Source organism: Staurois parvus, unplaced genomic scaffold (genome assembly GCF_062004578.1).
Source record: "Staurois parvus isolate SC_StPar_1 unplaced genomic scaffold, SC_StPar_1.0 ptg000015l, whole genome shotgun sequence".
Classification (NCBI taxonomy): Eukaryota; Metazoa; Chordata; class Amphibia; order Anura; family Ranidae; genus Staurois; species Staurois parvus.
In genome coordinates, this window is record NW_028317811.1 from 7,062,501 (window position 1) to 7,076,140 (window position 13,640).

Below are 13,640 nucleotides of genomic sequence, written 5' to 3' on the forward strand. Positions count from 1 at the left end.
ACCCTCAAATTAAAGCTGACAGTCTGCAGTTAAAGCACATCTTGTTTGTTTCATTTCAAATCCATTGTGGTGGTGTAAAGAGCCAAAAATGTTAGAATTGTGTCGATGTCCCAATATTTATGGACCTGACCGTATATACAGGTGATTCTGCATTTCCCGGTAGGGGGTGCGCGTGAGGCATGCGACCGCCCTACCCACGCTGTTGATCATGGCCTCGGGTGTTGATCACCGGGTCCCACGAGGGCATTCTTTACTTTACCAACAGCCCTCTTCCCTGTCAGTTTGGGCACATTGCTCGGGATGGCTGAGCACAGCCATCCTGACCAGTGTGCTTTACAGTAAAGCACCCCCCCCCCCCCCTTCCCTAGTAAAACACTCCCATCACACAGTTAACTCTTGGATTGCCCCCAAATGTTAACCCCTTCCTGCCCAGTGCCGTTAGTACAGTGTCAGTGCTTCTTTTATTTTAGCACTGATCACTATATTGGTGTCACTGAGGATGTCAGTGACACCAACTCAGTTCCCCCCAGTGTCAGAATGCCCGCCACAGTCATGCTATAAGTCGCTGATCATCGCCATTATTAGTTTATAAAAGAAAAAAATTCCAGTATCTATACTGCCATTTGTAGATGCTATAACTTTCACATAAATCAATTTACACATATTGGGTTTTTTTTTTTTTTTTAGCAAAGACATGTAGCAGAATACATTTTGGCCTAAATTTATGATGAAATTTCATTTTTAATTTTTTTTTACTGGACATGTTTAATAGCAAAAAGTCCAAAATATTGTTTTTTTCTCAAAACTGTCAGTCTTTTTTTTTGTAGCATAAAAAATAAAAACGCACAGGCAGTTAAATACCGCCGAAAGAAAGCTAAATTTGTGGGAAAAAAAGGACGTAAATTTCATTTGGGTGCAGCTTCCTAACCGCCCTTTAGCTGAAATACTGCTACAGGGTGGAACGGGCGCGCAAAATCACGTGTATATATACGCGATTCGTACTTCCGTGATTTTCACATCCCAGATAGCGTCAGATTGCCCGTAATCACATTTAACCCCTTGATTTCCAGGAACAAGCTCATACACAATAAACCTCCATTGCTAGTATAGTGTCTGAACAGATCAATATCTTTGATAAGATCCCAGCGTTCACATTAGTATAGTATCCCCAAAAACGCAGCATTAGCGGGATCAGTCCTACGCTTAACCACCCCCCCCCTTCTCCCCCAGCAAGTGCAGTATCAGTAGAACACTGTCACTTGATACAATGCACACAAAACCGCAGTGTTCGCAGAATCAGGCCTGAACACTTGCCGATAAATTTTGATGACACTCATATGCAGCAGAGTGCCAGTACTAGTGCCGTTCTACCTTTTGGTGAACTGGCGAGCGCCAGCAGTCTAGTACATCTTGGTCTTTCACATACCAGCACTGCAGAATCACTTGGGTACATGGCAAGTCCCATAAGTGCAGTACAAGCTAGTGCGGTGGTGAGCACAAGTATTGTCCTGCAACCACCAAGAATTCGTACACAGGCCCGTAGAGCCCCTAGTATCCTTCCGGATGTGCCTGCAAATCCTGATTGGCAGCCCACAAATTCTGCAGCACCCGTACTTCCCTCATTCACTGCCCAACCCGGAATTCAGCTGGAAACAGCAAATTTAACTACTCCCACTGATTTCTTGGAGCGGTTTTTCTGTATGCATTGATTGTGATCAAAGCAATTTATATGCACAACAATTTATCACCACCATCCCAAATTCAAACCTTGCCAGACCATTTGAATGGAAACCCATTACGGTTTCCGAATTAGAATTTTTTTGGGGCCTTAACCCTCAATATTGGCATTACTAAAAAAAATTAATTGCGGTTGTATTGGTCCACAGACCCAAATCATCATATGCCCTTGTTCTCTGCTGCTATGGCCAGGGATATGAGAGTATAATGTGTTTTATGCATTTCAACGACAACACACTCTGTTGTCCTCAGGGTGACCCCGAATTTGACCGGCTCCACAAAATTCAGCCCCATGTAAATCACCTTAACCAAAAATTTGCAGATGTCTATACTCCGCAGCAAAAATTCTGCGTTGATGAGTCCCTCAAATTTTCTGGCCGCCTTGCATTCAATTAAATTTCTCCACAGCAAGTAAGCCAGATATGGGGTCAAGATGTAGAAGACCTGTGAGATGGCAACAGGCTATACATATATGTTTTGGATTTACGAGGGAAAAGATAGTCACGTGGAACCCCCCGGATGCCAGACTACATGGGGAGTAGTGGCAAGATAGTTTGGGACTTGGTGTCATACTTTTTCCATATAGGGTAACACTTATACGTGGACAATTATTATTCAAGTGTGCCACTATTTAGACATTTGTACAAGCTTGGAATTGGGGCATATGGCACCGTGCGACCTAATGTGTGCTCACCATTAGAAGTGGGTGGATGCAGGGCGGCATCTTCTAATGATGGGCATACAACATAATTTTTCTGGCAGAGATTTCTTCTCTTTTTGTCATTCAGCACACATACTGCATAGGCTGCATACAGAAGAAGAAAGGAAAAAAAAAAAAAAAAAAAAAAAAAAGAAGAACATAGCAGATATATTCAACAAGGACCAGCGACGTACTGGTACATCACTGGACTTTGAATGGTTATACCAGGGTGATGCCTACAGCTGCAGGCATCATCCTGGTATAGTTTTTTTCAACCGGCAATCAGCTTTCATGTAAAAGTAATCCTAGTGGCTAATTAGCTGCAGGATTGCTTTTAGAAGCAGCGGGAGAGAATGCCCCCACTGCCTTCCACAGCGTTCTCACGCATTTCCTTGCCATCGGGGGAACCTGAGAATACAGCCGCTGTTTCTGCCAGCTGACCATAGAGCTGATTGGAGACCGGAATAGTGCCAATCATCTCTATAGGACTAAGAATCGGAAGCTACGAGCACTTCATCACTTCAGTTTCGCAGAAAATATACATAGCGCCATCTGTAAATTGGAAAAGCATATGATCACACCGATCTTGGTGAGATTAGAAAATGTAAGGGCAGAGTAGATACCTGATAGACCCCAGATTTCTCAAAAAAGAATATATAACAATGGCCATAGGGGATATTTGCATTCCCTGTGATAGCATTAAAAGTGATAAAAAAAACACAAAAATGAAAAGGGACAGTGTAAAAATAATTAAAACAAAACAAAAAAAATCCCCCTGTGCCGGTATGTAAACAGCGCTTGCACAATGCATGTGAGGTATCGTAAATCTAAAATGGTAGCTTGTAAAGGCTTTTGAAGCGTTGCCTATGGATATTAAAAATATATGCAGTTTGTCGCCATTGCACGGAGAATGCACAGTTTTAAAGCATGTCATGTTTGGTATCTATTTACTCGGCATACACCATCATCTTTTACACTTTACCAAATAATTGGCCAATATATTGTGTTTTTGTGCATTAAAAGTAAAAAAAAGTATATTAACAATTGTGTTGATGAATACATTGCACTTCAAAATTATTTAATTTTGCACTATAACTTTTTGAGTACTTGTAAGAACTGTGGATTAAGGCATATAACCGTTGAGTGCTGCTTTTATTGCTGCTTGTGGATGAAGAAATGTAAGGTAGTACTGGTAAGCAACAAAAAAACCTAGCTAAAAGTTCTGCCTGGAGTAGTAACTTCACTCCACAAACCTAAGCACCAAGCACCATATGGCTCTTACCAAGCCTCTGCATCTGTAGCCAATGTTCCTTAAAGCAGTGCTCCACTCAAAAAGGGGAAGTTCCGCTTTAAGCCTTTGTCCCCCACTCCCCATTAAGGATTGACAACTTTGGGAAGCGGGTACCCGAATTTGACAGGTACCCGCTCCCACTTATGCTGCGATCGCCTAGGCGATCGGAAGCGGAAGCTGTCTTCCACCCCTCCCTCCCCATAGTCTTCTGGGACATGTGACAGGTCCCAGTAGACTACAGGGCCATTCACAAAGCACAGCGCTTCTGGAGCATGCGCAGTGGGCACCCGGCTGTGAAGCCGCAAGCTGTCACAGCCGGGTGCCCACACTGAAGATGCCAGCGCCAGGGAGAGAAGACAGCCAACGAAACTAGTGGTGGTGAGGACACTGCTGGACCGAGGGACCGGTAAGTGGCTGTATTTTAAAAGTCAGCAGCTACAGTTTCTGTAGCTGACTTTTATTTTTTCAGGTGGAACTCCACTTTAACTGAACATTGTTCAGTTTATGTGACTGGATATTACTACAGGTGTCTATTAAAATAGTTTCAAGACAAGGACTTTGTAATAACATCTTCTCACTTAGGCTGGATGGCACTTAGTTCAGGCTACAATGCAGACACCAATGCTTGCAGTGCAGGAACCATATGGGGTCAAGCTTAGCACATAGATTGGTCAAGCCCTAAAAACAAAGTGTGTGCATTAAAATATAACAGTGAATACTATCAGAAACTTCATTAGCAAAGGTCACACTTACCTCCTCATCGAGTTCCTTCATTATCTTGTCAAGTTTAATGTTTGACATCCTATGAGGGAAAAGAAATTTTGAGATGGGGTTGAACGTCCATTGAAAATTATGGGCTATGTAGACTTTGTTACACATGGAAAGCAACTAAGCTAAACGAATTCAAAATAGGACTTTATTCTGGCAAGTCAAATGATAGCATAATGTATAAATTAATAATGAGTGTTGCTAGCAAAAGTAAGACCAGAATGACAATGTTATTCCTCAAAAAAAAAAAAAAAAAAAAAGATTTGTACAGATGTTTACATGGCGTTTCCTATCATCTTTATATAAATACTCAGAGTTATTGGAGGTAGTTAACGTAAATATATTTTGTGGGTTACTCACTACAGATAGTGGTACATACAGTATATATCCTAAGAGAGAAAAACTTCTACAATCTAGCCCAGCCACTGCCGAAAAGTGAATCTTTCGCGTTCACTGAAAAGCACATCTTATATTTATTAAACTTTTTTTGCATTTACTTACAATTACTGTTTTTTCCACTTCCTGATTCAGCAAGGCACTGGTGATGTAACCAGGTCTTCACCAGTCCAATTTGGGAAGGTTACACCACCAGTGCCTCCCCCCTTAGATGATGTGAACTGTCACACCGTCAGTTCCATGAAGTAAAAAGATAATTTCATCTGCCCTTAGTGAAAATGGCCACCATGTGAAGAAAAGGTGGGCAAAGGAGGAAACATATGCCAAAAATCAAAACATTGCATATATCTATAAGTGTCCTTTCACACTGGCGCACTTTTGCCCCACTTTCCAAGGTACAGTTTTTCAAAAGTGCACCAAAAAGGCAGATTCTACTGCAAGTCAGTGAGAATACATCAAAAGCGCACCAATGTGCACTATCTGTAGTTGTTAATAATATCTCACATACGTGGACTGCGGGCTGCTTGCCTCATCAGCTACTGGTTTATTTCATAAAGCACACCCAGCCCCACCAAGAAAACATGCTTCCACACTGTTTGTATTCTCTATAAAGAACACAATCACACGCAAACTTCATAATAGAGCCAGACTATCTCTCATCAGTATACTAGGATGCAATGGGGATGAATTACTAAAAGTGGAAAGTACAAAATCTGGTGCAGCTGTGCATGGTAGCCAATTAGCTTCTAACCTCAGCTTGTTCAATTAAGCTTTGGCAAAAAAAAAAAAAAAAAAAAAAAGAAAATGGAAACGGATTGATTTCAATGCAGATCCGCATGTAGAAGTTAAAGCATTCTAATAAAAACTACACCAGAACAAGATAAGTGGTAGATATTTAAAAACAACCATTCTACCACACAGCAATTAGTTGGCAATTAGCTTGTGTGCACTGACGTCTTCTGCGGTCTGTTGGTGAGCGGTGGCACATGCACAGAATAGCTGTTGCGAGCCGGCTTATTATTATTGTTTTTTTGGCTTTATTTGAAATAAAATCTTAAATTGCTACACTATGAGAATCTCCCTTTGCTTCCGAGTTATTTAACCTGGTACAAGAAAATTTCACAAGCTAGTTCTGGTCTTTCATAGTATTTGGACACAGATTAATTTCAGATCACGGAGGCACTGCATTTTATAGGTGTTCAAGATTTAGTGGAATTGCAAATCTCAATCCGGACTATTAGCTGCCTTGTTTAATTGCACTAGCACAGACTTTGTTTTATAATCAACATTGAATTGCAAGTAGGCAGGCACATTAGTTTTATTGCAACAAAACATAGCATGTCTCTTGCAATAAAATGCTGCCTGCTTGTAATTTTGTAAAATGTAGCTTTAGTTCTCTTTAAAATTGATTTTTTTTGTTAACAGCTGAAGGTGTATTTCAATGTTGTCTGAAGGAAAACATTTATGGTTGCATATTGTTTTATGTACAGCTAAACTGAAGGAATTCAGTTCACTTAGCAAAATGTACTGGCGTACTATTAGTTAAGTTCTCCAAGATGCATTATGTATTTTTATTTACATCTGACTTTTATGGAGCAGACAGGAGAGAAACTGCTCTCTCATTCAGCAGCAGCTTTGCGTGCCCCTCCCCTCTGCTGGTCGTTTGCAGAAGCCTTTGTATTTTGTGAATGAGTTCACAAAATACAAAGCTCTCTCTCCGATTGGGCAGGAGGAAGGGGAAGGACAGGCACAGCGGCTGCATGTGGCTGTGCAGCTACAGTAGTTGGGACCAGAGGGTCTAGCGTTCGTGCACCTGAAGTATGTCTATAGCAAGGTCCACAGCACTCCGTGAAAACACAAATAATAAATTAGAGAGATAAGTCCATAAGCTAACATGCACCTCATTGGACCTAAACCCTAGTAATCTAGCACATTGCACAAAGTGGCTGAATTCCTGAAATGCAGCTTTAGGAATACCTTTTAAAGCTTTTACAGAAGAATGTTTGTCTGTCCATAACTGTGCATGAAATCCATTCCTGTTAAAGCTATACATGGTATGGCAAACTCACATATGGGTCATTAATACACTGACACAACTGCAAAGGTATCCAAAAGCAGCACAGGGTCTATGTTTTAGATTTGTCAAAAAGGTTGTCAGGGTGTGCCAATGCTAGTACCCTAACAAAGGATCCTAAACAGCAAATTCAATAACCAGCATGAAACTGTCTAACGGTCCCCAGACGTGAGCTTCTGTACCTCATTTAAACATAACAGCCATAAGCCTTACAATGCATAAAAATGCAGGTATCAACAATTTAGTTAATACTGTTAAATGAACTCCTGAAACTAAAGACAACCATCTTAGCTCCAGCTGGGAGACGCACTAAAAGTACCTGAAAGCTACATGTGACTACTAAGCCAGTTTTAAGATTACCAACAAAGAAAAGCTGTGAAGCTAAAAATGCTCTTGTGTAACACATAATTCCTCTTTATTAAATATTATTTTAAAATCGAAATATGTAAGATCAGTTTCTGACCTGCACTTTTGCTCCATTTCATCTTTCAGCTGCATCTCATTATGCAGCTGTTCTTCCAGTTGATAAATGCTCTTTTGCAAGTTCTCAACCTAAGGAGGCAGAGAAAAAAAAATATTTCTATTTGGTAAAAGAAAAAAAAATTCAATTTCCAAATATACATATTTAAACAGACAGCAAATATTTATAAATGCGGAGTAATACAATGTTCTGAAACTCAATTATTAACACATATGATCCAAGCACTTTCTGTAATATCACTGTTCACAGCCATCAATAACATTTGGTTTCACCTTCATTACTAAAAGAACTGGTTGGTGTGAGCACAGCTTCAGCATTCCCAATTATAAAAGTGAGAAAGATATTCAAAGTCACTGGCTACTTTTTGGGTGTGTCTAGGGACTGAACATACCAAGTTTTTATCTACTTTGGAGCTTGATCTATTGTCATCAGGACTTTCCGCAGGATTGGCTAAATACCTGCAAAAATAAAAATGGAATATTAGTAGCAGTCAGAACACAGTGACCGTAGATTTACCTTATGATTCATTGGTACAGCTGTAGTCATCCTGTAGACTAAAGCAGTAAATCAACTTACTGTCTGTTGCTGTAGTATGTGAATCCTACAAAAGGAAGCTGATTGCCCACAAATGCTTTGGGTATTGGGAATGTTTCTTCGTCTCCTTTGTCTTCCTCCAAATCATCAAAATTACTGGTATCAACATCACTTGTTAAATCTGGGACAACTGGAGCCACAGCTAAAAAGAAAGTAAAACATTTTCCTGTATGAAGTGCAGTTAAACAGTTGTACCCAGCACAGACATTCCTCCTTATTCATCACACTAATCCACTTTAAAGGAACTTTATAACAACTAATCGTGTAAAAATGATGTGAAAGCATTTCATGACATATGTGCTACACTTTTTTTTTTTTTTACATAGTTAATCTGGCTGAAAAAAGACAAGAGTCTATCCAGTTCAATCATCAAAAAAAAAAAAAAGTTATAATCCTATACCCACAGTTGATCCAGAGGAAGGCAAATAAAAACCCAGCAAAGCATGTTCCAATTTGCTCCTGCAGGGGGAAAAAAAATTCTTCCTGATCCCCTGAGAGGCAATCGGATATGCCCTGGATCAACTTTACCTATAAACGTTAGTATCCAGTTATATTCTGTGTATCCAAGAAAGAATCCAGGCCTTTTTTAAAGCAAACCACTGAGCTGGCCAGAACCAAATCTTGAGGGAGTGTATTCCACATTTTCACAGCTCTCCCTGTGAAGAAATCTTTCCTTCTTTGGAGATTAAATTTCTTTTCCTCCAAATGTAAAGAGTGCCCCCTTGTCCTCTGTGATGACCTCAGGGTGAATAGCACTACACCGAGTTCACTATATGAACCACTGATGTATTTATACATGTTGATCATATCCCCCCTTAATCTCCTCAAATCTCTTAATAAAGCAATATTTTTCCAAGCAGCTGCAAGTCAAGCAATGAGGAGTTTAACCACTGCAATGGTTTTCATAGCCAAATGAACCATGGCTTTAATCAATCTGTAAATGGATTCTGGTCAAGTAGTCATCAATCTCTTGGGTTTTATCTATATAGTCTGCTTTCCTGGTCTCAAAATTAAATCCCAACGATGTAAATTGCCTGTAATATTTGTACTTGCAGAAAAGCAAAAAAAAGAAAAAACAAAAAACTTACTATCTCGAAGAGTCTCCCACGCCCACTGATCATTCTTAAAGAAAAGATGCCTTTTAATTTCTTCCACACCATTCCGTCCCAACCGGGTTTCCCTGTAAAAGAAATAAAACATTTATAATAAATTTAAAAATAAATATTCAATACTGAAATAAACCCCTCACAACCCAAGGAAGTCAAATTGATTACATGATGAATTTACATTGGATATACCAGGTATCAAAAGAACCAGCAAAACCAACAATATAGGCTAATAAAGTTAAATAAAAATGTTGATTTTCCTGTAAAGTAGAGATGGGCAACAACAACTTTCTCTCAACCTCTCTAAGTGGCACTTTAGGAGTATGATTTTTGCTCTTTCCTAACCAAAGGGAAAATTTGGAAGATGGATGAGGGGAGCCATATTCAATTGTTAAAGAAAAGTTCACATTTGCGTATAACTGCCTATATCTCTGAATCTAAAAAGACATTTGACCTACAGTTACAACTGAAGGTAACCCTTTGGTTATACATGTTTTAATCGGTGTTTGATTTTAAATGTACACAGTTTTACCAGTTTACTTCAACTTATATTCACTATAATGCAAATAATTGTTTAATTGTTGCATTCTGTATTTTCTTTCTATACAGTGAACCTGTGTTTATTACAGGTGTACAATACTACCCAAGGATGCCCACTTCTGCAGTCATGAGCTTGGTATTAATTTTATCAGCTGAAGGACTTGCAGATAAAAGTGATCCGGGTAGCTTAAATACTTCTATGGGGCAACAAGGTGAGAGCAACAATTCTAGGGTCATACTTCAGTGTTACTCTAAACTGATAACTTGTAAAGAGTTTAAAGGGTTGCCTATGGACAATTTCGGGTACCATAGCTTTTTTGTGGTTTGACAGGCGTGTGCAATTTTAAGACTTGATATGTTTATTTTATTCATAGCTACACTATCCTTCATATTTTATGAAAATATGTGTTTGATAAGTAGCTGAGTAAACATCATGCAACATAGAAAAATGCACCTCCTGCCAATTTATTCTCCAGGGTCTCTGCTTTCAGAAAATATATACTTTGGGGGGGTGTTAAAGTAATTTCTAGAAAGAACAACAGATTTTAACATGTGTGTTTAATATTTAAAAATTACTCCCGTAGACAAGTGGTTAAAGCAGAGACTACTCAACTTTTGCACAGTACAGAGTCCATAGAAACTCAGCAGGAAGATATCTTGTACTCACTAACCATATCTAAAGGAAAGTCATTGCAACATGATGAAAAATTGAAGCATTCCCTACGCAACTAGACAACTATGAAACAAGGAACAGACACTCCAATATCTGAATCTTGGGGTCTCCTGGAAGCAACCAGACAGCCAGACTTAGTGTTGACGCTCCAGGGCATTTTTAATCAAGTATTGGAGAACAACGGCTCATCACTGATTGAAATTGGTTGGATGCATCAGGGACTCCATCACCATCAGCACAAAACCCAGAAAACCTCAGGCATGTCATATGTAAGTTGCATAAATACACAGTTACAAGGCTACAAATGGATAAAATATGTTCTAAGCCTTACATTGACTCTGATGGGGCTTGCCTGTACTTTTACCCACTTATCCAGTATATATCCTTGCTTAGAAACACTCCCTCTATCCAACCCGTGAAGAACTAAAGTCGGCCATAGTTCAGAAGGATCCATCTATGAGCAGGCTTGTTGTACTGATAATGATCAATTGATCAACATCAGTACAACCAGCCTGTTGGGATTTTTGTGTGATCATTTCCAGCAGATGTAGCTGCCAGCTGCTCATGTGCAGAACACAATTGGCACTGCAAGAGGCATTTCCCTCATCGAAACTGTGTTGATGGGGGAATTGAGCAATTTTCCTTCCTCAACCCATGGTTGAAAGAAAGAAAATTGCATAATGTATGGCTAACCTAAGCAAGACTGACATCCCTTACTGTTGGAATTTCCACTTCAGAATACTTTCACAGAAAGGGAATAAGACAGCTGTCTTTAGAGATCAAAGTGAGCTGACGCATTTCCTGGAACAATTGGACCCACCAAAGGTGACCATGCCAGACTACACACCGATTCCTTCAACACACCAGAATTAAATCGATTCTGAAGAACGGGATCTCCTTCGTCCTTTACCATCCCATCAGATTTCATATCTTTGAAAGTAACAGGAAGGGCACCCCAGGCAACACTTTGTAGCACTGCCTGGATGTTGGCAACACACACACACAAAAAGTTTTAGGCAGGTGTGAAAAAATGCTGTAAATTAGGAAAGCTTTGAGAAATAGAAGTGTTAATTTTCATCAATTAACAAAATGAGCAAAACAAAAGTGAATTAACAGAAGAGGAATCCAAATCAAATTAATATTTGGTGTGGCCACCTTTTGCCTTCAAAACAACATCAATTCTTCTAGTTACACCTGCACACAGTTTTTGAAGGAACTTGTCAGGTAGGTTGTCCCAGATGTTTTGGAGGACTACCCATAGATCTTCTATGGATGTAGGCTGTTTTAGAACCTTTTATCCCTTCATTTAGTCCCAGACAGACTCGATGCTAAGATCAGGGCTCTGTGGGAGTCCATCACTACCAGTACTCCTTGTTCTTTCCACTGAAGATAGTTCTCAACGACATTGGCTGTATGTTTGGGTTCAATGTCCAGCTGTAGATTAAATTTGGGGCCAATCACATGGTGTGGCATGATGAATAAATATGTACCTGAATGCATGAAAGTGAAAAACCCTGTGTGCAGATCCTCCCACCCACTAATAACCTGTGCCTGATCCAGCAATGTGCATGAGAGCCTCAGCTCTCCTGGGTCTCTCTCCTCATTGGGTGAGACAAAGCAGCAGGGGTCATTGGCTCCCAGCTGCTGTCAATCAGAGCCAGTGAGGAGTGTGCGGGGCTCGGGAGTGAGCAGCGCGAGTGCCCCTAGAATAAGTGGCTTACTCTGGGGGCATTCCTCAGGGGAGAAAGGGGGGCCAGGAGCGCTAGCAGGGAGCCCAAGGAGGTTCAGGGTTGCTCTGTGCAGAGAGCAGGTAAGTATGATACATTTGTTTGTTTTTTTTTAAACAGAGCCTTTAATATCACTTTACTTTCTCTAAATCAAAATATATCTAGATATGAAACAATCTAATACAGCTTACCATTCACTAATATTTCTTTAAAAATACTCTTTTCAGCTATTTTCCATCAGTTTATGCATGCTCAAAATATCCTTTATTTAGAACTAGATATTTGTTTCCTTCATACTACCCTTAAACCTGGCTATACAGATGATTTTATCTGACAGTACAAGTGTTTGTATGCTGCCTTTTAAGGCTGTCTCAGTGCAGGGAGCACAAGAGTTCTATGTCAGTTCATATCCTACAATGTGCAGTGTTAAGGTTTCGAGAGCAGTAAGTGTTTATGCTAATTAGCCAAATTCCATGTACTACAGTGACTTTCACTAAAAAATAAATTAAAAATAGGAGAAAGTTTATTTGATATAGGAGTCCCAAAAAAATATCTTTAAAGGGCAATTCACCCTTAAAGGAACACTAAATGATATCCTTACTATACAAGAATAAGCCATACACATCCAATATTTAATGGCCCTGTAATATATTTCTCATGACATTGTTTCTTACGGTGTTTTTCTGTCTTCTTTTAACATTTTCTGTTAGCTGCAAACCTCTCCTTTTTCCACTAACTTCTGTTTGTTTGGAACAAGCAGGGCATGTCATTTGTGGTCATGTGCACTGCTTTATGACACATGACAAATCCCTAGTCCATGATCCACCTCTGGAGTGAGCAAGAGAGGCACGCTACGATCATACATACAGTGGGACTATGGAGAATGAACATTGCCACCTTCTAAAACAGGGGTGGCAAACTCCATTTCATTGTGGACCGTATAAGCATTATGGTTCCCCTCAAAGGGCCAGTTGTATCTGTGAGGCTAGATTGTCCAGAGCACCCCACACCCCATTACATCAGATGTCAAGAATCCCACACCCTCCCTAACATCACTGTGCACCCCTTTTAGGAACAGAGCTGGAAAGCAGAAAGTGCAGGGTCTGGAGGAGGCGTGGAGTCAGTTACCAGAGTCTACTGAATGCTGAGACCAGGGGAGGCAAAGATGAGGGGGTGCTCTGCAGCTGCACTGAGAGGTGCAGGATTTGGTAGAGGAGTTCTATTCTCTTCTCAGCTGCCAACTGCTGAGACAAGGTGGGGGTGGAGACAAGGGAGTACCTGCAGGAGAGGTGCAAGGGCCACATGAAATGGCCTGGAGGGTCGGATTTGGCTTGTGGGTCTTGTGTTTGACAGGAAAACAGGTCACAGCAACAAAAAAAAGGTAATGTGGACATTTGGAGGAGGCTCGGAGCAGTAGGGAGGGTAATCAACATTGACTATTATGAATCCTTATGCTGCTAACCTAAGTAAATAGATAGGAAAGTAGATCGTATTTACTTCTTTTAAACTATTTTTTACATTTCATTTTAGTCACTTTCTAGTTTTCATGCCCA

The 13,640-nt window shown here is 40.1% G+C and overlaps 1 protein-coding gene across 3 annotated transcripts in view; it reads right to left on the bottom strand.

The window, feature by feature from the left end:
* The window catches only part of ROCK1 (Rho associated coiled-coil containing protein kinase 1), a 191,484-nt gene that overhangs the window by 70,087 nt on the left and 107,757 nt on the right, over positions 1-13,640 (bottom strand). For all 3 annotated transcript variants that reach the window (XR_016312867.1, XM_089678309.1, XM_089678311.1), the window contains exons 9-13: positions 9,130-9,221; positions 8,024-8,183; positions 7,839-7,905; positions 7,430-7,518; positions 4,482-4,530 (exon numbers count right to left, since the gene is read on the bottom strand). Coding sequence is in view for 2 of the 3 variants with exons in the window: in XM_089678309.1 (XP_089534435.1) it covers positions 4,482-4,530; positions 7,430-7,518; positions 7,839-7,905; positions 8,024-8,183; positions 9,130-9,221 (457 nt within the window). In the remaining variant the exon portion in view is untranslated. The remainder of the gene's footprint in view (positions 1-4,481; positions 4,531-7,429; positions 7,519-7,838; positions 7,906-8,023; positions 8,184-9,129; positions 9,222-13,640) is intronic.